The sequence below is a fragment of the Scleropages formosus genome, chromosome 1 (assembly GCF_900964775.1).
Source record: "Scleropages formosus chromosome 1, fSclFor1.1, whole genome shotgun sequence".
NCBI classification, from domain to species: domain Eukaryota; kingdom Metazoa; phylum Chordata; class Actinopteri; order Osteoglossiformes; family Osteoglossidae; genus Scleropages; species Scleropages formosus.
In genome coordinates this window covers 13,028,755-13,050,255 of record NC_041806.1, presented here as the reverse complement: position 1 = coordinate 13,050,255, position 21,501 = coordinate 13,028,755, and the positions used below count along the sequence as shown (strand labels likewise).

At 42.6% G+C, this 21,501-nt stretch overlaps 1 protein-coding gene across 2 annotated transcripts in view; it reads left to right on the top strand.

The window, feature by feature from the left end:
• The window catches only part of nlrc5 (NLR family, CARD domain containing 5), a 46,153-nt gene that overhangs the window by 16,285 nt on the left and 8,367 nt on the right, over positions 1 to 21,501 (top strand). For both annotated transcript variants that reach the window (XM_018751377.1, XM_018751378.1), the window contains 23 exons: positions 4,537 to 4,620; positions 4,914 to 4,997; positions 5,119 to 5,208; positions 6,548 to 6,604; positions 6,723 to 6,767; positions 6,839 to 6,922; positions 7,103 to 7,186; positions 12,545 to 12,634; positions 12,980 to 13,027; positions 13,121 to 13,192; positions 13,269 to 13,352; positions 13,477 to 13,560; positions 14,657 to 14,740; positions 14,832 to 14,921; positions 15,112 to 15,183; positions 15,440 to 15,523; positions 15,699 to 15,779; positions 15,891 to 15,974; positions 16,063 to 16,149; positions 19,510 to 19,590; positions 20,422 to 20,460; positions 21,067 to 21,150; positions 21,235 to 21,318. In XM_018751377.1, coding sequence (XP_018606893.1) covers positions 4,537 to 4,620; positions 4,914 to 4,997; positions 5,119 to 5,208; positions 6,548 to 6,604; positions 6,723 to 6,767; positions 6,839 to 6,922; positions 7,103 to 7,186; positions 12,545 to 12,634; positions 12,980 to 13,027; positions 13,121 to 13,192; positions 13,269 to 13,352; positions 13,477 to 13,560; positions 14,657 to 14,740; positions 14,832 to 14,921; positions 15,112 to 15,183; positions 15,440 to 15,523; positions 15,699 to 15,779; positions 15,891 to 15,974; positions 16,063 to 16,149; positions 19,510 to 19,590; positions 20,422 to 20,460; positions 21,067 to 21,150; positions 21,235 to 21,318 — 1,776 coding nt within the window. The remainder of the gene's footprint in view (positions 1 to 4,536; positions 4,621 to 4,913; positions 4,998 to 5,118; positions 5,209 to 6,547; positions 6,605 to 6,722; positions 6,768 to 6,838; positions 6,923 to 7,102; positions 7,187 to 12,544; positions 12,635 to 12,979; positions 13,028 to 13,120; positions 13,193 to 13,268; positions 13,353 to 13,476; positions 13,561 to 14,656; positions 14,741 to 14,831; positions 14,922 to 15,111; positions 15,184 to 15,439; positions 15,524 to 15,698; positions 15,780 to 15,890; positions 15,975 to 16,062; positions 16,150 to 19,509; positions 19,591 to 20,421; positions 20,461 to 21,066; positions 21,151 to 21,234; positions 21,319 to 21,501) is intronic.

The window sequence follows — 21,501 nt, the reverse complement described above, 5'->3', positions numbered from 1 at the left end:
CCCCCGCTACTCACATAACAGACAATTCCCCTGAACTGTGGCTGTCCTGTCCTCTCTGTTACTCTGCTACATGTCTCTGATCACTTCTTCATTTCCTTCCAACCCTACCTCACCATTAATTCCTCGCCTTTTTCTGCACCCATTTTCACTTTCCGCTGTAACTTAAAATCTCTCTCACCTTCCTGCCTTGCCTCTGCCATGCTGTCTGCTCTCCCTTCTGCTGCACAGTTCTCGGATTCTATGAACAGATGATGCCACTAACATTTTCCTGTCTGCCCTATCTTCCTCCCTTGACTCTCTGTGTCCACTATCTTCTATACCAGCACGCCCCAGTGCCACCCCATGGCTGACTGATATGTTATGTGCTAACAGGACAAAACTCTAGGCTGCAGAGCCTGACTTACATTGCTGGATACACTACTTACAATGGGTCACTCATCCATACATCATTGAAACATACACACTTTCTCTGTCAGTCACACACTATGGGTGAACCTGAACAGCATGTCTTGGGACTGTGGAAGAAAACCGGAGTACACTCTTGGCAGCTTCTTGGATGATCTTGACATCTTGTTGAACTCTCTCTCAAGGGACAACGCTCTGGTGATTCTCCCGGGTGACTTCAATGCAAGCAGCCTTCTGTCACTCCTACAGTCCTTTGATGTCTCCCTATCTCAGTCCCCTGCTACTCACAAAGCAGGCAATTACCTTGACCTTGTATTTTCCCGTAACTGTGGCTTTCCTGTCTTCTCTGTTACTCCGCTGCATGTCTCTGATCACTTGTTCATTTCCTTCCAACCCTGCCTCACCACTAATCCCTCTCCTTTTTCTGCACCCATTGTCACCTTCCGCTGTAACTTAAAATCTCTCTTGCCTTCCGACTTTGCCTCTGTCACGCTGTCTGCTCTCCCTTCTGCTGCACAATTCTCAGATCTATCAATAGACGATGCCACTAACATTTTCCTGTCTGCCCTATCTTCCTCCCTTGGCTCTCTCTGTCCACTATATTCCACACCAGCACACCCCAGTGCCACTCCATAGCTGACTGATACTTTGCATGCTAACAGGACAAAACTCTGGTCTGCATAGCGATGATGGCCAAAATTCAAGACTCGATTGGACCTCTCGAACTCTTAGCTACTGCAACTAAAAAAAACCATACAGACTCTTCGCCTCCTTCACATCTCTTCTGTGTCCTCTGCTGCCCCCTCCTCCTTCTTCTCTCACTGCTGATGGAGAAACAAAGTCAATGCAATCACGGGCAAGTTCTCAGCTTGGTTCGCGTTTGACCTCCCTGTCAAGTCATGCGTTCCAAATTCAAACCACTCTCCGAATCTGAAATCTCCAACCTCCTGATATCACACGGAGTCACCATCTATCATCACTTTACAGAACATCTCCCCGCAACTCTCTACCTTCACCTCTAAGATCATAAACTCCTCATTCTCCTCTGGCTGCTTCCCATCTGCCTTCAGAACTGCTCTCATTTCACCTCTGTTAAAGAAACCCTCCCTGGATCACAACTCAGTCCAAAACTACAGACCAGTCTCCCTCCTCTCCTTTCTGTCTAAAACTCTAGAGTGGGAGGCCTGTGATCTGAATTCCTCACCGGGAATGATCTCCTTGAAGTATATGAAGTATATCAGTCTGGTTTCAAAGTTGGTCACTCCACGGAAACAGCCGTTCTGGCAGTGTCTGATGCTCTCCAGTCGGCTAGAGCCGTCTCCCTCTCCTTGGTCCTCATCCTCCTTGATCTGTCTGCAGCATTTGACACTGTGAACCACCGGATTGTACTCTCCTCTCTAAGTCAGCTTGGGGTCAAAGGAACAGCACTCAGATGGTTTGAGTCCTCCCTATATGACAGATCCAATCAAGTGGTCTGGTGGAACTCCTGTTCTTCTCCTCTGCGTCTCTCAACCGGTGTCCCGCAGGACTTGGTACTGCGTCCTCTTCTCTTCTCAATCTACACCTCCTCCCTCTGCCCTCTCATAGCCTCCCATGGATTCAAGTACCACTGCCATGCTGATGAGACCTAGCTCTTCCTCTCCTTTCCACCTGGAGCATCAGACATTTCTGCACGTATTGCTGCCTGCCTGTCTGACATCTCTGCATGGATGTCTGATCACCACCTCCAACTCAAACTTTCCAAAACAGAAATTCTTCACCTCTCAGCTGGCCTGTCCTCCTGTCATGATCTATCAAACTGGACAACCCACTTATTTTGCCTACCTTTTCGACTAAGAGTCTAGGAGTGATGATTGTCTCAAGTCTATCTTTCTCTAACCACATTGAAGCCACAACCCGGACCTGCAGATACATCCTGCATAATATCTGCAGGGTCCATCCTTACCTCAGAACTGACTCTGGCTAACTACTTGTCCAGGCCATCCTATCTGGACTACTGCAACTCTCTCTTGTGTGGCCTTCCTGCTGCTGGGATCAAACCTCTGCAGCTGATACAGAAGACTGCTGGACGAGTTCTGTCTGACTTGCCAAAGCAGTCCCACGTATCTCCTCTACTGGTTTCTCTGCACTGGTTTCCTATAGCTGCCTGGATCAAATTCAGGACCCTGGTTATTGCCTACAAATGTGTCAGTAGAACTGCTCCTAGCTATTTACAAGACTTGATCAACTGCTACACCCCAACCAGACCGCTTCGCTCATCTACTTCTGCCCGCTTGCTGGTCCTATGTACGAAAGCTGAAGCATGGAGGTTCTCAGTTCTTGCTCCGTTGTGGTGGAATGACCTCCTCCTCTCACTCAGAACTGCTGAAACTCTGTCCACATTTAAGAAGGGTCTGAAAACTCACCTCTTCCAGACTCACTTCGCCCATGATCTCTCAAGCTCATGTATGGTGTAAATGTTCATGCACCATGACTTTATGATAATACCTAGATAAGCCTTTACACAACTGCTACTCCTGTATTGTATGTAAATGTTCATGTATCTTTTAAAAAAAATTGTATTAAGGTGATCAGGAATTTTCTATTCAGTTTTATGCACCTACTTCTTCAATGAAGATTGGTGCATAAAGTGGAAAGAAACAAACTAAGTTTACTTACGAATCACACCACTGCAACTATGTCTCTCTTTCCCCTAATGTAATGCACAAATTGTGTTTCTCTGAGATGTATGTCGCTTTGGAGAAAAGTGTCTGCTAAATGAATAAATGTAAATGTAAATATAAAAAGAGCATCACGTTTGTTCATTTATCAGACACTTACCTCTAAAGTGACTTACAATAATTTATCAGTTTATACAGCTGGGTGGCTTTACTAGAGCAATTTAATGTCAGTGCCTTGCTCAAGGGCAGTACAAGCAGTAAGTAAGATTTAAACCGGCAACCTTCAGATTCAAGGTAATAGCACTAACACAATTACTGGCTGAAAGATTTTTTTAGCCTGGAGTGCACAACATAGGTCAAAGGTGACCAACCCATGCTGATAGGTCTAATGTTCTTGCAACTTATATATAGATATAGATGTAACATTCTTGTAGCTTAAAACAGGATGACTTTGTGAAGTAAACTTGTCTCAAAGTGTGTGTGGACTGACTTGAGGAAGACAATGATCTGCGAGAAGTCATGCTTATATAAATGAATCAGTAGGAAATGAAAACACAATGGTGTAAACACAGTCATGGGGATGCAAAGGAGACTGTAGCATGGGAATACAGTTCCATAATGCTTTGTATCCCACAATCTCTTGCACAGCCATCATAGTTTACAAATGTGGTTGCAGTCAATAGTGCAAGACCAGATAATGCAGAGCAGATAAATGAAAATCTAGACTGATGAATGATAAATGATATTAATAATGATTTAATGATATACATAAGGGGTGTGGTGGCACAGTGGGTTGGGCCACAGTCCTGCTCTCCGGTGGGTCTGGGTTTCGAGTCCTGCTTGGGGTGCCTTGCGATGGACTGGCGTCCCATCCTGGGTGTGTCCCCTCCCCCTCTGGCTTTACGCCCTGTGTTACCAGGTAGGCTCCGGTTCCCCACAACCCCGTATGGGACAAGCGCTTCTGAAAGTGTGTGTGATATATAAATAATCATGAATGATAATTGGTATTAATTTTAGAGAGGAAAAATGGAATGATGGCATGGGTATGTGTGTGTGTATAAAAAATGAAGACACAGAAATATATATGTATATACAGGTGGTAGCCAATTTACAATGGTTTGACTTACGATTTTTTTGACTTTATGATGGTGAGGAGTGATAGACATTCAGTAGAAACTGTACTTTGAATTTAGAATTTAGATTTTTTCCCGGGCAAGCTATATGCAGAGCAATACTTTCTTGGGATGCTGGGCAGTGGCAGCGATCCCCATCTCCCAGTCTATTACGCAGACGTGTGCATTACGTGTATTAAATGCATTTTTGATTTAGAATATTTTTGACTTCCAATAGATTTTGCGGAAAGTAACCTCATCATAAATTGGGGACCACTTGTATATAAATATAAAAATATATTTTTATATATTAATACAGTTAATATAATATATATAAAACTGTGTCTTCCTTCCTGCAGCCTTTTGAACTGCAGGTTCACTGCGGACAGGATGAACCGACTGTGTGATGTCTTGGCCCAATGTCCTGCTCTCTCTTCCGTTCAGTAAGTGAGGTCTCACCTGAGCAGATGTTTTGTTTGCCTGGTGAGCAGGTCACCTATATGCCCCACTTACATCTCAATGTCACACATACATCTCTCCATGGGAGAACTGGCTCATTAGACCCTGATTTGCACCTGGGCACCCAGATGAAGTGTGAATTGAAGCAGGAAGTGGAAAGGGCATTCCACAGGAGCCTGACTGCACGGCTCTGTGTCTGCTGGGAGAGGAACTGTAGTCCACTGCTCTTCACTTGCATTCTCTGTCTCCTGTGTTCTTGTGGCCATGATGATGACAGTCTGTCCGGACGGGGGATCACAAATGAGGTGCTCCAGGTGCTGTGCAGCTCATTGTCGAAGCTCCGGGTGTCCAGGCAGATAGTGTAAGAGCGAAGCTTCAATGCTGGGCTGAAATCCCACTTCCTTTTGTTATACAGCTGTGCGAAATCACTTTTTTCCCTGTGAGTTCTTTAGTATGGTGGTTTTTTTGTTGTCTCTCCTTAGGCTGGCAAACAGTTCACTGACTGTGGACGGGCTGCTGGCTCTGAGCCACTCACTGACTACATGCTCCGGCATAGCTGGGGTGAAAGCCAGGTTTGTCTCCGGGACACTCCAGATTTCCCCAGGATACATTGCAAAATTGAAAAATTATCACTGCACTGGAAAATGTGTTTACATTTACCTGACGCTTTTCTCAAAGCAACTTATAATGTTAAATGATCTACATTTATAAAGCTGGGTAATTCCGGGGTAAGTACATTGCTCAAGGGTACTACAGCTAAAGTTGGGATTCAAACCCACTACTTTTGGGTCCAAAGACAACAGCACTAACCACCATGGATGAGTGATTGTGTGGGCTGGATACTGTCAGGTTGCCCGAGCCTAGACAGGAGACTGGACTTTGTCTGGCCTCTACCCTTTGACCTTCCAGGTATGATTGGATCTGCAGGTCCAAAAGGACCAACTTGTATAGCTCATTAAGTCATGGAGGCGCACAAGCCAACACACCACACCAAGGTGCAGTCTCATTCCCACCCCCTACCCGTTTCTAATCAATTTGTGATCGCACTCACTTATGGAAGGTGTGGCAGTAAGCAGAGGTTTTTTGTACCTTTGTAACGCTGATGGATGCCAACTAACCACCATGCTACCAGCTACACTGCTACTGTGGGTGTGTTGTGGGTGGATTTCCAGCACCACCCACACCCTGTGTAGTCATCAGAACCACCCTTTGTGATCTGTAGGAAAAGCTCAGATCACAAGCCCCTCGTGTGCTGAGCTGGCAAAGGGTCCCTTGTGTGAGGAGTGTATCTAGTGTATCTCAGAGTGAGGCCTCACCCCCTTGATCCCAGTCATATCAGCCCAGTGTGAAGAGGCCTGGTCAGTCTCAGTTATAGTGAGTGATACTTTAAACACAGTTTCACCACATTTACCTGCAACAGTGATGTGTCTGCAAGCGTGTGTAGATTCAGCTGATAAAGCTGATGGAACCAGCTGACCCAAGATGCTGTGACACTTACACAAACATGCACACACTGCATATTAACAGATGTCCTGTACATACACAGTATACTGACGCCACAGCACTTCATACACTGATGTTTATTAATCAGACACTTTTCTCCAGATATGTACAACTCAAAATAAACAGAAGAGCATCAACAACAGACAGACACAGTTACAGGTGCACAACAAAGTGTGTCTCAAAGTACATTCCTTACACACCTCAATTCACACATACAGTATCTGTACACACTCACACAGATACAAACATACCAAGCACTATACACACTTTTGCTCGCACTGACTCACATACATTGTCAAAAAAAACTGCAAAAACTCAGCCAGTTGGAAAGGGGCAAGTACTTTTCACACTCTACACACATATACACAGAGTTTTGCTTTTTTGACACAATGTCTTTCTCTCACACAGACTTGAGGAGCCCCCAGAGGTGTGTGTCCTGTTTGAAAGAGGAGGCGAGACCCCTGGGTGAGTAGATGTCTTCTAAGTATCCATTGTCAGTAGTATGTGTTTAATAAAATGCTGGAGCTCCACATGGTGTTGAGTCAGTGGCAGTCAATGGCATTTTTTTCTCTGACCTTCACAGCGAGAAGATCGTGGGAAGAGTTCCACTGCTGTCCAAGAAACTTTGGTACTTACATTCGTACTGGGAATATGAGATTCATGATAATGAGGATGATGCTCATGATGTTTTTTCTCAAGGCTCACACACTGCAGTCTGCATTCTGCACACATGGACAGGCTATTTCAGACTATCGCTGGATGTCCTCAGCTAACTCTGCTGGAGTGAGTATATACGGATGCATTTTCCAGCATCCTTTGGGCCCTCATGCTCAGTGGAGACTTCTGCAGATGACTCATTTTATATCCTTTAGTGACAGCTTCTGTCAAAGCTCAGTGTTGGTACCACAATTTTCAGGCTGTGTATGTATTTGCTACATGTCTGATTATTGCTGTCTCCATCAGCTTGTCCAACAACACTTTTGGGAACAATGGACTGAAGAAGCTGCTAGGCCTCCTACCTCAGCTCAGCAGCATCCAGGAGATCAAGTATGTGTTGCCATGATAATCAGAAATATTAACATTCTTTGCTTCAGGCAATAAGAGTGTCATACCACCATTGTCTGATGAGAACTTTGGTTTTGCTGCATCACAGTCAGGTCCATGCTGTTATGTGTGTTTTGTGTGTGTGCGTGTGTGTTGGACGCACATGCGATATCTCCTACACCTCGATCACTTAGTTCAATCACTGATCACGTAAAAACTGCGACTGAGTAGCCCTCCTGGTGTGCCTTACTGAAAGGCATCATGGTCACTGAAGTCAGGTGTCTTCTGATAGTATCACAAATACACACACTCCAAGGAGGATGTGGTGGAATACTACTCAGCAAGGAAATAAAAAACAATATCAAGCCCTAACAATTGTACAGAAAATTGAATGCACGCACACAGGGGAATACCAACAAATAGAGAACAATAAGAAAAACATTATCTTCATCTGTCTTTTAGGGCCCAAATGAAAGTGAACTCTTATAGGGTTTGTCATGGTCCATAAAAGTGCTTTGCTCAGTCAGTTTAGCTGAGCAAAGGTTCATTTACAACATCAAAATTGGACAGTAGCAGCACTGGCATGAAAGCTAGTTGTGCAACTAATTTATTGCAATAAGCTAAACTATCTGTAACTTACTATGGACATTGGCATTCTGGTTAGAAATTGAGCAGAACTCGTTACTTTATTAATGAATATTTAGCAGGCCAACTACGTAACAGAAGAAGGGCTTAAGGAGTTCATCTGCACTGAGATCAGACCAGAAAAAGTGATATATGTAAAGTGCAAGCAGACATGTGGTGAATATAACTTTTATCTTGGAAAACCCAGATCTAAATACATTGCTAATTCCAATGTAGAAGTGTGCCATAAAGGAGGAATAGGACTAAAGTTGAGGGGAAAAAAACCCTATATATGTATTATATACCCGTCCTGGGTGTGTCCCCTTCCCCCTCTGGCCTTACGCCCTGTGTTGCCGGGTAGGCTCCGGTTCCCCGTGACCCTGTAAGGGACAAGCGGTTCTGAAAATGTGTGTGTGTGTGTGTGTGTATATATAAAAACCCTCTCACCCCCACATGGGGTGGTGTGTGTGTCTTCCTCAAGCTTGGGTCCTCTACCAGAGACCTTGGAGTTTGAGGGTTCTTCACACTCTCTTAGTTGTTCTTAGGACTGCACTCTTCTGGACAGAGACTTCAAATGTTGTTCCCGGAATCTGCTGGAGCCACTGTCCCAGTTTAGGGGTCACATCCCCGAGTGCTTCTATTACCACTGGAATCACTCTGAACTTCACCTTCCACATCCGTTCCAATTCTTCCTTCAGCCCTTGGTACTTCTCAGTCTTCTCATGCTCCTTCTTTCTATCACTTGGGATTGCTACATTTATCACAATTGCCCTTTTCTCCTCCTTGTTGACCACCATTATGTCTGATTGATTGGCAAGCAACTGCTTGTCAGTCTGGAACTTGAAGTCCCACAGGACCTTAGCTCTGCTGTTTTCAACCACCCTTGGTGGCGTCTTCCATTTGGACTTGCAGTCCATATTCTGTACAGATGTTCTTGTACACTATCCCAGCCACTTGGTAATGCCTCTCAGTATACGCTGTCCCAGCTTGCATCTTACACTCTGTTACTATGTGCTGGACTGTTTCAGAGGCATCTTTGCACAGCCTGCACCTTGGGTCCTGTCTGCTATGGTAGAGCCCAGCTTCTATGGATCTGGTTCGTAGAGCCTGTTATTATGCTGCTATGATCAGAGGCTCTGTGCTGTCCTTCAGACTGACCTTTTCCATGTATGAAGCACTGTGCATTGAAGGACCAGCACTGAACTCCAGCTGCTCAACTCTAAACCTCTGAACTCAGACTGATCTGACTGAGAAATGGCATCCCATGAGGCAAGACTTTTAGCCCAGGAAGATTAGGTTGGTTAACCCTTGTTAACCTTTTGTGGTATGAATTTACCTCTCACGTTATGTTGATTACATGGAGTATGATATGTTATGTGTCATTATATGCAATTGATGATGCTGCACAGTAAAAGTGACTGTGAGTGACAGGTGACAGTGGTCAATGAAAACCTATGGACATCAGCTCACAGCAAAGAGGTGCCACTAATATTGTGAAGGTGACTTGAAAAATGTGGAACATTAAAAAGTGACAAGAATGGGGTGACAGAAATGTAATGGTGTAAAATTACATTTTTTTCCTTACAGATGTACTTTTCAATTCAATTCAATTTATTTTTATAGAGCGCTCTTCTCACGCAGTGACACAGAGCGCTTTAACACAAGCATAAGGCAAGAAAAACAGATACAAACAAGGAAGGCAGTCGACTAATGGCTACCATAATGAAGTACTTTTTATAGAGCTATAAATATGCCTACTGGTCACCGGGGAAAGGAACAAAAACTCCCAACTGAAAAAAACCTCTGGGGGTCCACGGGCCAGTGGTTGCCCACCCCTCCTGGGCATTCTAGAAAGTAACAATTGTAAGCCAGTGTGTAACAAGTAATAATGATTATGTTGCTAAATGGCATCTTGGATCCCCAGCTCAGCATGGAACGTCTCATTCGTCATGGCAGATGGACATCATCCTCTGTGAGCATGGGATTTGTCTGTCACTACTGGCTGGCCTCCTCAGGTCTTATGGAGCGATGTAGTGCTCAACAAGAAGATAGAACAGAGTTAGTAATTTGTTACTTAAATTTAATATGCATTTTTATAAAGGTGATAAAAAACAACCAAGACAGATGGAATTACATTACGAGGTGGAATGCCTGAGTGAACATGTAAGTCTTTAGTCGGGATTTGAAAACAGAAACAGACGGGGCATTTCTGACAGTAACTGGTAGACTATTCCACAGTTTAGGTGCTCTATAACTAAAGGCGTGACCTCCTACTGAGGTCTTATTGATCACAGGTACTTTAAGGTAACCTGCATCTAATGAATGGAGATATCATCCTGAGATAAAAGAATTAATGATCTCACAAAGGTAAGCTGGAGCAATGCCATGTACTGCCTTATAGGTCAAAAGTAGGATTTTATAATGAACTCTAAGTGTAACCGGGAGCCAATGCAGCGATATCAGTACTGGTGTTATATGGTCAAACTTCCTAGTTCTAGTGACAATTCTTGCAGCAGCATTTTGTACCAACTGTAGCCTGGATACAGTCTGCTATGAACAACCTGACAATAAAGCATTACAGTAATCCAGCCTTCTGGAAACAAAAGCATGAACCAATTTCTCAGAATCCTCTCTACATAGGAACCGCCGCAATTTAGCTATGTTTCTTAACTGGAGGAAGCACGACTTAGTCAAAGCATTTACATGCGATACAAATGACAGTTTTTCATCCAGCAGGACACCCAAATCCTTGACACAATCACTACGCTTGAAGCTAATACCATTTGTTGTAAAGAATGGCGTGATTATGTCAAGAGTTTTGGCATCACCAACCACCACATGTACCTCTGTTTTACTGGCATTCAGAGATAAAAATTTTTTACTCATCCATAATTTTATACAGGTAAAACTATTAGCTAACGACACCACATGTGATGGATCATCAGGGTTAAACGATACATAAAGCTGTGTGTCATCGGCATACGAATGGAAATTCACATTGTGCTTGCGAATAATATCACCCAGTGGTAACATATAAAGTGAGAACAGTTAATGGACCCAACACAGAGCCCTGTGGCACACCATACTGAAACTTTGTGGAGATGGGCGGGGTGCTGTCGTCAGATTTCAATACAAATTGTTCACGGTTATCTAAATACGATTCAAACCACTACAGAACAGTACCTCTTAGTCCAACCAGGTTTCCAAGTCTACTCAGTAGGATACTATGGTATACAGTATCAAATGCAGCACTCAAGTCCAGTAACATAAGAATAGAGATCTGACCAGCATCAGAAGAGATGAAAATATCATTAACAACACGTGTGAGCATCGTTTCAGTGCTGTGACCAGCGTGGAAACCAGACTGAAATTTTTCAAATATATTATGATGATTAAGATATTTTACTATTTGGGAAGCTATGTTTCTTCTAGAATTTTGGATAAAAATGGTAGATTGGAGAGAAGTCTACAATTACATGGGTTATTGCAATCCAGATCCGATTTCTTTAGTAGGGGTCTAATAACGACGATTTTAAAAGCTTTTGGAACACAGCCATTTAGTAACAACATATTAACAATATTAACAATAGGTTCTGCAAGCACGGAAACTGCGACTTTCAGTAATTTAGTGGGTATTGGGTCTAAAGGACAGGTTATACCTTTCATAGAGCGAATTAGCACGGTAATTTCCTCTACAGTTATTACCTGAGTAAAAGTAACTGTATTGGAGCCTAAAACTGCTCTGAAAAGTATGCTTTCTTCAGAAGAACAAGGAATGGGGTAAATTGAGCACATTACTGCTCACCTCTGGATAAGAGGGACCAGCAAGAGTGGCTCAGAAGACTGCGATGGAGCAGCTTTCACGTCGCACATCTTCCTCTTCATCTGTTTTGCACTTAAACTTCTTTCCTTCTATGGGGTTTTACTGCCCAAATGATGGCTACAGTAACTTACTGTGACAGAGAGCTGTGAGACAACCGCTAATAAGGTCAGCAGCTTTCAGGAGGACCAGTCAAGACCACATCCTAACATCATGTAACCCACATTCATTCATGCATTTATTACAGAAATTGTATGGTACTTGTACATGATTTTTTATTTACCTTTTTGTCAGTGTATTTGTTATCATTTGTAGTACATTTAAGACATTACAATGGATTCTGCCTCCTGTCATAGGTTTCTGTGCTGTTGTGCTTTATAAAGCATTAATTAGTAAAATGCTTTGAATCCTCCTATTTTGAACTGCTGAGTTACAAATTTTCAACAATTTTAACATTTTACGGTTGATTCAGGCTTGATGGCATTTTCTTCATTTATTTACTTTGTAATATTTCAGTGTGTAGTGAAGTGAAAGTGACCTGCATTTACCTGCTCAATTGATGGGTGGCAGTAAAGAGCATACAAACAGAGTGGAAGTTTGGGACCATTGTAGTTCAACTCACTCTGACAGTGTTTACAGCTCCTGCCATTCCTGAATGTCAGTGATGAGTGACAAGATGAGAAATGTTGCACATTTAAGTGATGAATAGTCAACAGTCGGAACTGAATAGGAGTTTGTGGAGACATTTTTTCTTTCAAATTATTTTAAATTTGCATACAAATTTTTTTAAAATTTTAAGTATAATGCATTAATAATACTGTCTGTTCACTACCTCTGTACCTCTACCTCTAATGTATGTTTGAGAGCTGTTTGTAAACATGAGGATCTCAATTTTCTCTCACTGTGTGTCTCTGCAGTGTCAGTAATAATGCTGTCACTGTGGAAGGAGTCCTGCTGCTGGCAGAAACACTGAGGACATGTGCGAAACTGAAAGTTGTAGATGTCAGGTATGGCTCTAGTATGGACCTCACACATATGCACACACACGCACACAAACTGTTCTCTCTTGTTGACGTAGTCATTTACTTTGGTATAAAGCAGGAGATCAACAGCTATGACCAAGGCACTTGAATATGTACTGCTGTTATTAGTTATTTTTATTACTCTCATTACTCTGTTTTTCATGTTATTCTGCTTATTTTGGTTATGTGGTTTATTCCTGGTATACAGGTTATTCATGTTATTCCAGCTGGGATTTGTCTTTTTGTTCCCCAGTCTCTCTCCCTCTCACACATAAACACATACATATATTCACTTAGTTCAGTTTTTGATTGTAATCTCTGCATCTTCAGCCATGGAGGTGAGCAGAGGATCATCCTGAAGTTTCACACCAGTAAAAGGTAAAATTGGTATCACTTTCCCGTAAGCTATACATCATCTTCATTACTGGAGAAATAAACGATTCTGTTTTTACAATAAGTTTTTTAATCCAGTCAGCAACAAGTGAATAATCCAGAGGCCCCCACTACAATGGAGAATGATCTACCTTTGTTCAAGAAACTCAGGTAGGTGGTGGAGCCTATAAAAAACTTCTGTGTGTTATCTCTTTCTCAGCCACATGAGTTTGTCTCTGTCTTGTAGCCTCCAGCAGAGTTGTATCAGACCTGGGAGCATGGAGGAGCTCTGCAGAAGATTGGCTCAGTGTGGAGGCCTCGTTCAGCTCGAGTAAGTCTTAGTGTGATCAGGTGTCAGTGTGACATATTGGTCTTGACCTGGTCTTTTGTAGGTGTGGTGGTCCACAGTCTGAGACACTGGACGTGTGAAATGCTAATCTCTGCTTGTCCTCCAGCTTCAGTGGAGGCTCCCTGGACAGAAGCTCTGTGGAGAAACTGGTGAAGCACCTGCCAGGCATGACCAGGCTGAAGGTCTTAAAGTGAGTTTGTGATTCTTTATCTTCAGTGTCTTATGAAAAACTCTTTAAGGTTGTTCAGTCATTATACGAGCACCATTACAGTGGATATGAATATACTCTTGTAGACCCTTACTGTATTTATTATGAGCAACTGCCTCCACTGACTGATAGCATGACTAACTATGTCCAGGATGAACAGTAAGGATTTCAGGAAAATACTGCAAAAGCTACATCAACTATAAATCTTAATTTTTATTAATAGCTTTTTCTGTATGAATATACAAGCTAAATATGGAATCTCTTTAGTGATTAGATAGGGAATTTTGTTATAGTCTAGTTGACTGAATGTGGTATTGGTTTCTATACTGGTTGACTGAATATGGACTGTCATCCATAGAATCTGTTAAAAACTGGTTGATGTAATCTAGAATATTTCCATTGTCTCACTGACCAAATATTAACTCAGGTCTTTCACTGGTTGACTGAATGTGGAAACTCTTCAAAGACTAGTTGACTGATTTTGTAATGTTTTCAAAGTCTCAGTGTGAAATCTTGCCATATTCTTGTTGACCAAACATGGAATCAATTTATAGACAAGTTGACTGAATTTGAGAATGTCTAGTTCACCAAATGTCGATTTGATTCTTTGACTAGTTAACTATTGTGAAAGAAAATTTTCTCTTTCCTGTTTCAGCCATAGGAGACCCTGAAAGAAATACATTCAGATACACAAAGACTTCTCACAACAACATCGGCTGATGGGAGAGCCCCAGATGGGTGTCTCCCCAATCAGTCTTTATTGCCTGCTTTTATTTGCCAAGTTCATACTATGGAATCTCTTTATTGACTAATTGAAGAGATGTGGAATATTGTTAATGACTATTTGAATAAATGTGAAATCCCTTAAAAAACTAATTTATTGAATGTGGAATTTTTCAGTGTCTCCTTTACCAGGTGTTGATTTTGTTTTTTGATTAATTGACTAAATGTGGAATCTCTCCAGTCCCTAACGGACAAAATGTGAAATGGGTTCAATGAATATAAGACCAGATGTGGAATCAGTTTTGTGATGACTTGATATATTAGACTGCACACTCAGATTTCCTGCTTTCTTCAGTTTGTCTGGAAATCTGCTTGGCGATGAAGGCATCAGGCACTTTGTGAATTTACTACCAGACCTTCACACCTTGGCCACAGTGAGGTGATGATTCCTCTTCCTTTACATGTTGTTTTACCAGTATCTCAGTGTTATAATGCCCATGTTTTACTACCTTTTTTTATGATCTCTGCAGTCTCAACAATAATAACCTCACTCAGACAGGGGCACTACACTTGGTGAGAGCCATGAGTGTCTGTGCCCAGCTGGTAGCAGTGGAAGTAAGGTGAGAACATTATGCACCATAAATGTTTATTCAGGGAAATACTGTTCTCTCCAGTCCTGTCGATCATAAACTGACCTAATATGGTGACATGAAGTTACACCTTGTGCAGTTTCACATTGTTGGCTTTACATGTGCAGCCTTTGGAGGTGATCTTCATGAAGGTTGTTGTCTTCAATTCTTCTTTTGGCAGTTTGGGACAGGAGGACAGGTCTGTGATCCAGTTTGCCCAGAGCAGTGCCTGCGACCTAAGCCAGTCTCTCAGGTAGGGCGGAAGATCCCAGTCAACACACCTTCTAATGATGTCTTTGGTGTAGTGTTTGTTTTGCTTGCTTTCCTGAACATTGCTCTGAACACGTTAATCATGAAGTAGCTCCCTGTTTGCTGCAGATTCTTCTGCTCCCTTACTCTCTTGCCCAAGCTCTCCCTCTCTAACTGTTGCCTTACTTCACTAGCCTTTCAAGTGTCACTCCTCAAACCCACACCAACTCTCACCCCTTGGTATAATTGCTCAATCCCAGCCTTAGGGAGTGCCACTTTGGGGCCGACCACCTCCAGAAGCTCGCTGACATCCTGGTGTGCTGCCCATACCTAGGGAAAGTGCAGTGAGTATGGGGATATCTGAGCAGTGAACAGTGATAGGAGGGCTGCTGGTTGGTGGGACGTTTTGAGATGTTTGATGATGATGGAGTGAAGAATGTGGAGATGATGATAACAATGATGAAGGTGAAGTCAGTGATTATGACAATGATGACAATGATAATGATGATTCTTTTCCAGCATGTGCTGTAACAAACTGCCTGATGAACTTGGGGTTTTGCTGAAGGCACTGAGTAAAGTGAACACACTGGCGAATCTGAAGTGAGTATCATGTGCACACACACAGAAAACACAGACAAAATGCCAGTGTAGAGTCCATCTCACACACACCTGCTCTCATTCTCTTACACAGATTTCTTTATTGTCTTCCAGGATCCAGAACAATGCACTAACTCCACAGGTGATTGAGGCCCTGCTGAGGGATCTTCACTGTAACCCCAGACACCTGGAAATCAGGTGAGAGTTTATAGGGAATGAATATTAGACCCTTCCAGGTGAGCAGGAGAAGGGTCAAATACACCAGTTCCACTTTTGTCCCTCTCAGGGTTGAGGAGCCCTGGCTAAAGGCAGAAGTTACCATGAACCTCATTTCCAGTTGCCTCAACCTGAACCCCAATATCCAGCACATCAGGTAAGTCTCTTCTGTGGAACCTGCTTACCTGCTGTTGACATACTCCAGTATGTTCTGCTAAAGGAAAGAGTGACGTCAGTGTCAAGGTGGCTACAGAAGTAGATGATCGTCCTTTGTTGATTTAACATTTCAAAGCCACCAGTGTCACCATCTGTTCATTCAATTCAGTTCAGTCTATTCTTATAGGGCACTCTTCTCACACAGTGGCACAGAGTTCTTGAATGCAGACATAAGGCAAAGAAACAAAGAAGACAGTTGACTACAGACTAGCATAATACATTATCAATGCTTTTCTAAAAATATAAATATGCCTACGGCCACAGAGGAAAGGAAGAAAAACTCCCAGCTGAAAATCGAGGCAGAAAAAAACCTCTGGAGTCTAAGTGCCAGCGGCTGCCCACTCCTCCTAGGGATTCTAGATTAAATCTGACTTCTAAATCAGTTTATGGGTAATAATGGCATTGTTGCTGTATGGTAGCTTGATTTCCCAGTTCAGCAAGATAGGTCTTGTCCATCATGGTGGTTGCTCATCATCTTCAGTCATGGGGTGCTTTTGTAACAGCTAGCTGACCTCCTCAGGTCTTATTGTAGGGAGACAATGCTCAAAAAGAAAAAAATACTGATAGTAATTTATAACAAAGAAATAAGTTTAATACGTTGTAAGAGATGAGGCAGGAGACAAGAGGTGCAGTTGCCCGTTGATGAAGGCTTTTATTTGCCCTTAGAGCGGGGAGAAGGAAGGGGATGGAAAAGGGGGACCAGGGAACAGGTAGGATGAGGTTTTGTGTGGGTCAGGGGGGCTGGGAGAGTCAGGTCAATCAGGACGCGGGTGTCGACACTGGGATCAGGTTCGAGCTCAGGTTCGTCGCTATCTCGTTCTCCTCTTCAATCTCTTCTCTCTACTGCTGGGCACCAGGGAAGAAATAGGGAGTGTAATCAGCCCCACCTGTGGCTGCTTTGCCCCCATCTCCGTCCCCTCCCCGGGCTGCCTCGGCATGCTACATACGTATTGATTCAGAGGTGGGGAAAACAGAAACTTTGTGGTGATATGCCAAGTGAACATGTAAGTCTTTAGTCTGGATTTGAAGACTGAGACAGATGGTGCATTTCTGACAGTAACTGGTAGACTATTCCACAGTTTAAGTGCCATATAGCTAAAGGAGTGACCTCCTATTGAGGTCTTATTGATCACAGGTACTTTAAGGTACCTGTGTACTTTTGCTGAGATGTACGTTGCTTTGGACAAAGCATCTGCTAAATGAATAAATGTAAATGTAAGGTAACCCGTATCCAAGAATCTCAGAAAGGTAAACCAGAGTAATGCCATGTACTACCTTATAGGTCAAAAGTAGGATTTTATAATTAGCTCTAAGTGTAAGTGGGAGCCAATGCAGCGATTTCAGCACTAGTGTTATATAATCATACGTCCTAGGTCTAGTGACAATTCTCGCAGCAGCATTTTGTACCAACTGTAGCCTGGATACAGTCTGGTATAGACAACCTGACAATAAAGCATTAAAGTAATCCAGCCTGCTGGAAACAAAAGCATGAACCAATTTCTCAGAATCCTGTCTACATAGGAATCACCGTAATTTAGCTATATTTCTTAATTGAAGGAAGCACAGTTTAGCCAAAGCATTTACATGAGACACAAATGACAGCTTTCCATCCAACATGACACCTAAGTCCTTCACAAAATCTTTATGCTTGAAGCTTACACTATTTCTGGTAAAGATTGGTGTGATTGTGTCAAGTGTTTTGGCATCATGACCCACCACAAGTACCTCTGTTTGGGTATCATTTAGAGATAAAAAATTTTTACTCATCAATAATTTTGAATTGGTAAAACAATTAGCGAAAGACATCACATGTGAAGGGTCATCAGGCTTCAATGAAACATAGCTGGGTGTCATCGGCACATGAGTGGAAACTTACAACGGCACACCTCTTGTGATACATGTTTAAGTCCCATCCCCTACCTGTTTCTAATCAATTTGTGATCGCACTCACTTATGGAAGGTGTGGGAGTAAGTAGAGGTTTTTTATGCCTTTGTAACGCTGATGGAAGAAGAAGAAGAAAAAGAAGAAGAAGAAGAAGAAGAGTGGAAACTTACATTATGTTTGCGAATAATATCACTCAGTGGTGACATATAGAGTGAGAACAATAATGGACCTAATACAGAGCCTTGTGGCACACCATATCAAACTGTAGTTGAGATGGAGGGGGTACAGTCATCAGATTTCAAAACAAATTGTTCAAAGTTAGCTAAATATGAGTCGAACCACTTCAGGACAGTACCCCTTAGTCCAACCAGGTTTTCAAGTATACTCAGTAGAATACTATGGTCTACAGTATCAAATGCAGCACTCAAGTCCAGTAACATAATAGAGATCTGACCAGCATTAGAAGAGATGAGAATATCATTAACAACATGTGTGAGTGCCAATTCAGTGCTTTGACCACTGCAGAAACCAGACTGAAATTTTTTGAATATATCACACACACACACACACACACACACACACACACACACACACATTTTCTGAACCGCTTGCCCCATACGGGGTCGTGGGGAACCGGAGCCTAACCCAGCAACTCAGGGCATAGGGCTGGAGGGGGAGGGGACGCACCCAGGACAGGACGCCAGTCTGTCGCAAGGCACCCCAGGCAGGACTCAAACCCCAGACCCACTGGAGAGCAGGACCCAGTCCAGCCCACTGCGCCACCACACCCCCCCCGAATATATCATGATGATTAAAATATTTTACAATTTGGGAAGCTACAATATTTTCTAAAATTCTGGATAAAAATGGTAGATTGGAGATGGGTCTATAATTACCTGGGTTATTACAATCCTGATTTGATTTCTTTGGTAGGGTTCTAATAACGGTGATTTTAAAAGCTTTTGGAACACAGCTATTAATGTATTAACAATTTTAACAATAAGTTCTCCAAGCACAGAAACTGCGGCTTTAAGTAAGTTAGTTGGGACTGGGTCTAAAGTACAGGTAGTACTTTTCACAGAACAAATTAGCATGGTAATTTCCTCTACAGTTATGTGGAAACTAGTTCATCAAACATGTTTATCCTGTGATACACATCAAAGTCTCTCACCTCTGTTACTCTGTGCCAGTAATGCAGCTTTACTGTAAATATGCTAATAGGTGTCCAACAGACAGGACAGTCTCTGTGGCCGTGGCTTGTTCACAGAGCTTTCTGGAGATGAGGATGTGCTTGTGTCTCAAATATCAGCAGAAACCCAACTTTACTCATGTTGTTACTTTGGGAAACTTCAAATATCCTGAAAATGGAGAAAAATTGATTGCTGGAGCTGCAAATTAAACATCTTTTCTTTACAGGGTGGAGGAAACTACTCTAAGTATCACCCTGGGGATGAGTGATTACCAGGGAAAACTGTGCACAGAGCTGTCCATACCAGGGTAACATGCCTGACCCGATCTTTCAGTCATCATTCAGTCCCTTTGCCCTTTCTGAATCAGATTAGTTGTTAGGGTTCTGATCAAACCCTACACCCCTAGTAACTGCCTATAGCCCAGCAAGAACAGTGAGGTCTTCCACTTGTGTCTGCTTGGTGGTTGCATTCACAAGGGTTCAAAATTAACAGTCTGCAGGTTCTCAGTTTTATTCCTGATGTGATGGAACAGGATGCGAGTGTCCTTCAGAGCTGCTGAATCCCTCCCACATTCAAGAGTCTCTCATGATTTCCAGACAGCTATATAAATATATAAATGAGTACAGCACCATCTGCTATGGTTATCTATCTATTGGCTATGCGGATAGGTGGTAGCATAGTGGTTACAGCTGCTGCATTTGGACCCAGAGGTTTGAGTCTCACCTCTGGCTATAGGACCCTTAACAGGGTACTTACCCTAAATTAGTTTGGTAATATTACTTTGCTGTATGAATGAATAAATAAATAATTGTAAGTTGCTTTGGTGGGAAGCATCAGCTAAATGTAAATGCCATTTGAATGTCACTTCTATAGGTAACGACTTGAGGGATATGAACCAGCAACATGGTGGTCTCTGACAAGTTGTGTGTCTGTAATCCTGTGTCTAAAGATCTTTTTCTGTTGTTGATGCACTTTGTTTACTCTGAGGTGCACAGATCAATGAAGAGAAAAGTCTCTGACAAATTAATGAATGTAAATGTAGATATTAAGCTGTTCCCATGGGTCCTGTATTACAGAGCTGTTCCTGCTGTACACCGATGTATGGTATAATGCTAATGCAGATTTTGCTGTTTTCCAGAGCCGATCCTGTGTCTGTGTATTCAGTACAGTCCATTGGGTAAGTGTCAGTCCTGGATAATGCGGTCACCTGCATTTTCCGTTCCACTTTCATTTCTCCAAGATCCTGTCACCGGGAGCATGGTGCTCATTTTGCGCCACATTGCTAGTGACCCCTGGTGGCCAATTTAGTTTTTTCATTTCACAACGGTCTGTGAATGTGGCTGCTTGGTCATTATCACACACATAAAATGCCATAAATATAGTGAAGAGGAGTCACAGCATTGAAACGGCACTATAAAATGTTAGTGAAGTGTTCACACAACGTTTGTACAATACTGACACCATCATGTTGCTTGTTCATATCCCTCAAATAGCTGCCTCTAGGAGTAACATTCAAATAGCATTTACATTAGCTGATGCTTTTCTGCGAAGCAAATTACAATGTTAAGTTACTTTACAATTGTTTACTCATACAGCTAGGTAATTTTATTGGAGCAATTTAGGGTAAGTACCTTGCCCAAGGGTCCTACAGCCGGAGGTGAGATTTGAACCTGTGATCCAGTTCACACTCTACACCTGGAAAAAGTTTAAGACTCTGATGAACCTCTGCTCTCTCATTGGCTGACACTGAAGAACCTTGTGGGTTTTTTTGTCACACCCACAGGCTTGTAGACTGCACCCTGCAAAGCCAACAGCTGGAGGTGCTGAGGAGCATCTGCCAGAGGTGTCCACAGCTGCTGGAGCTGGAGTAAGAGAGAGTGTGTGAGTCTGTGTGTGTTTGTGTGCATGTGTCCGCATACTCTGTAACCCTGCACTTCTCTCTTTGTCTCAGTCTCTCCCATAACAGCAGTGGCACAGAGCTGGAGCCCATTCTTTCATCGCTTCTTCCAGTTTTACAGAATCTCACAAAGCTCAGGTGAGAACAGAGGAACACAAGCGGTGGTTACCTAATGTTTGTATGCTCTGTAAATACGTTATTATACATTACCTGCTATTATTATAAATTATAATATTATTATTATTATGCTATTATTATAAATAATTTTTTTCTTCTATAGCAGTCTACCAGCCTTGTTATAACATGTTAGTTCCCAGAGCT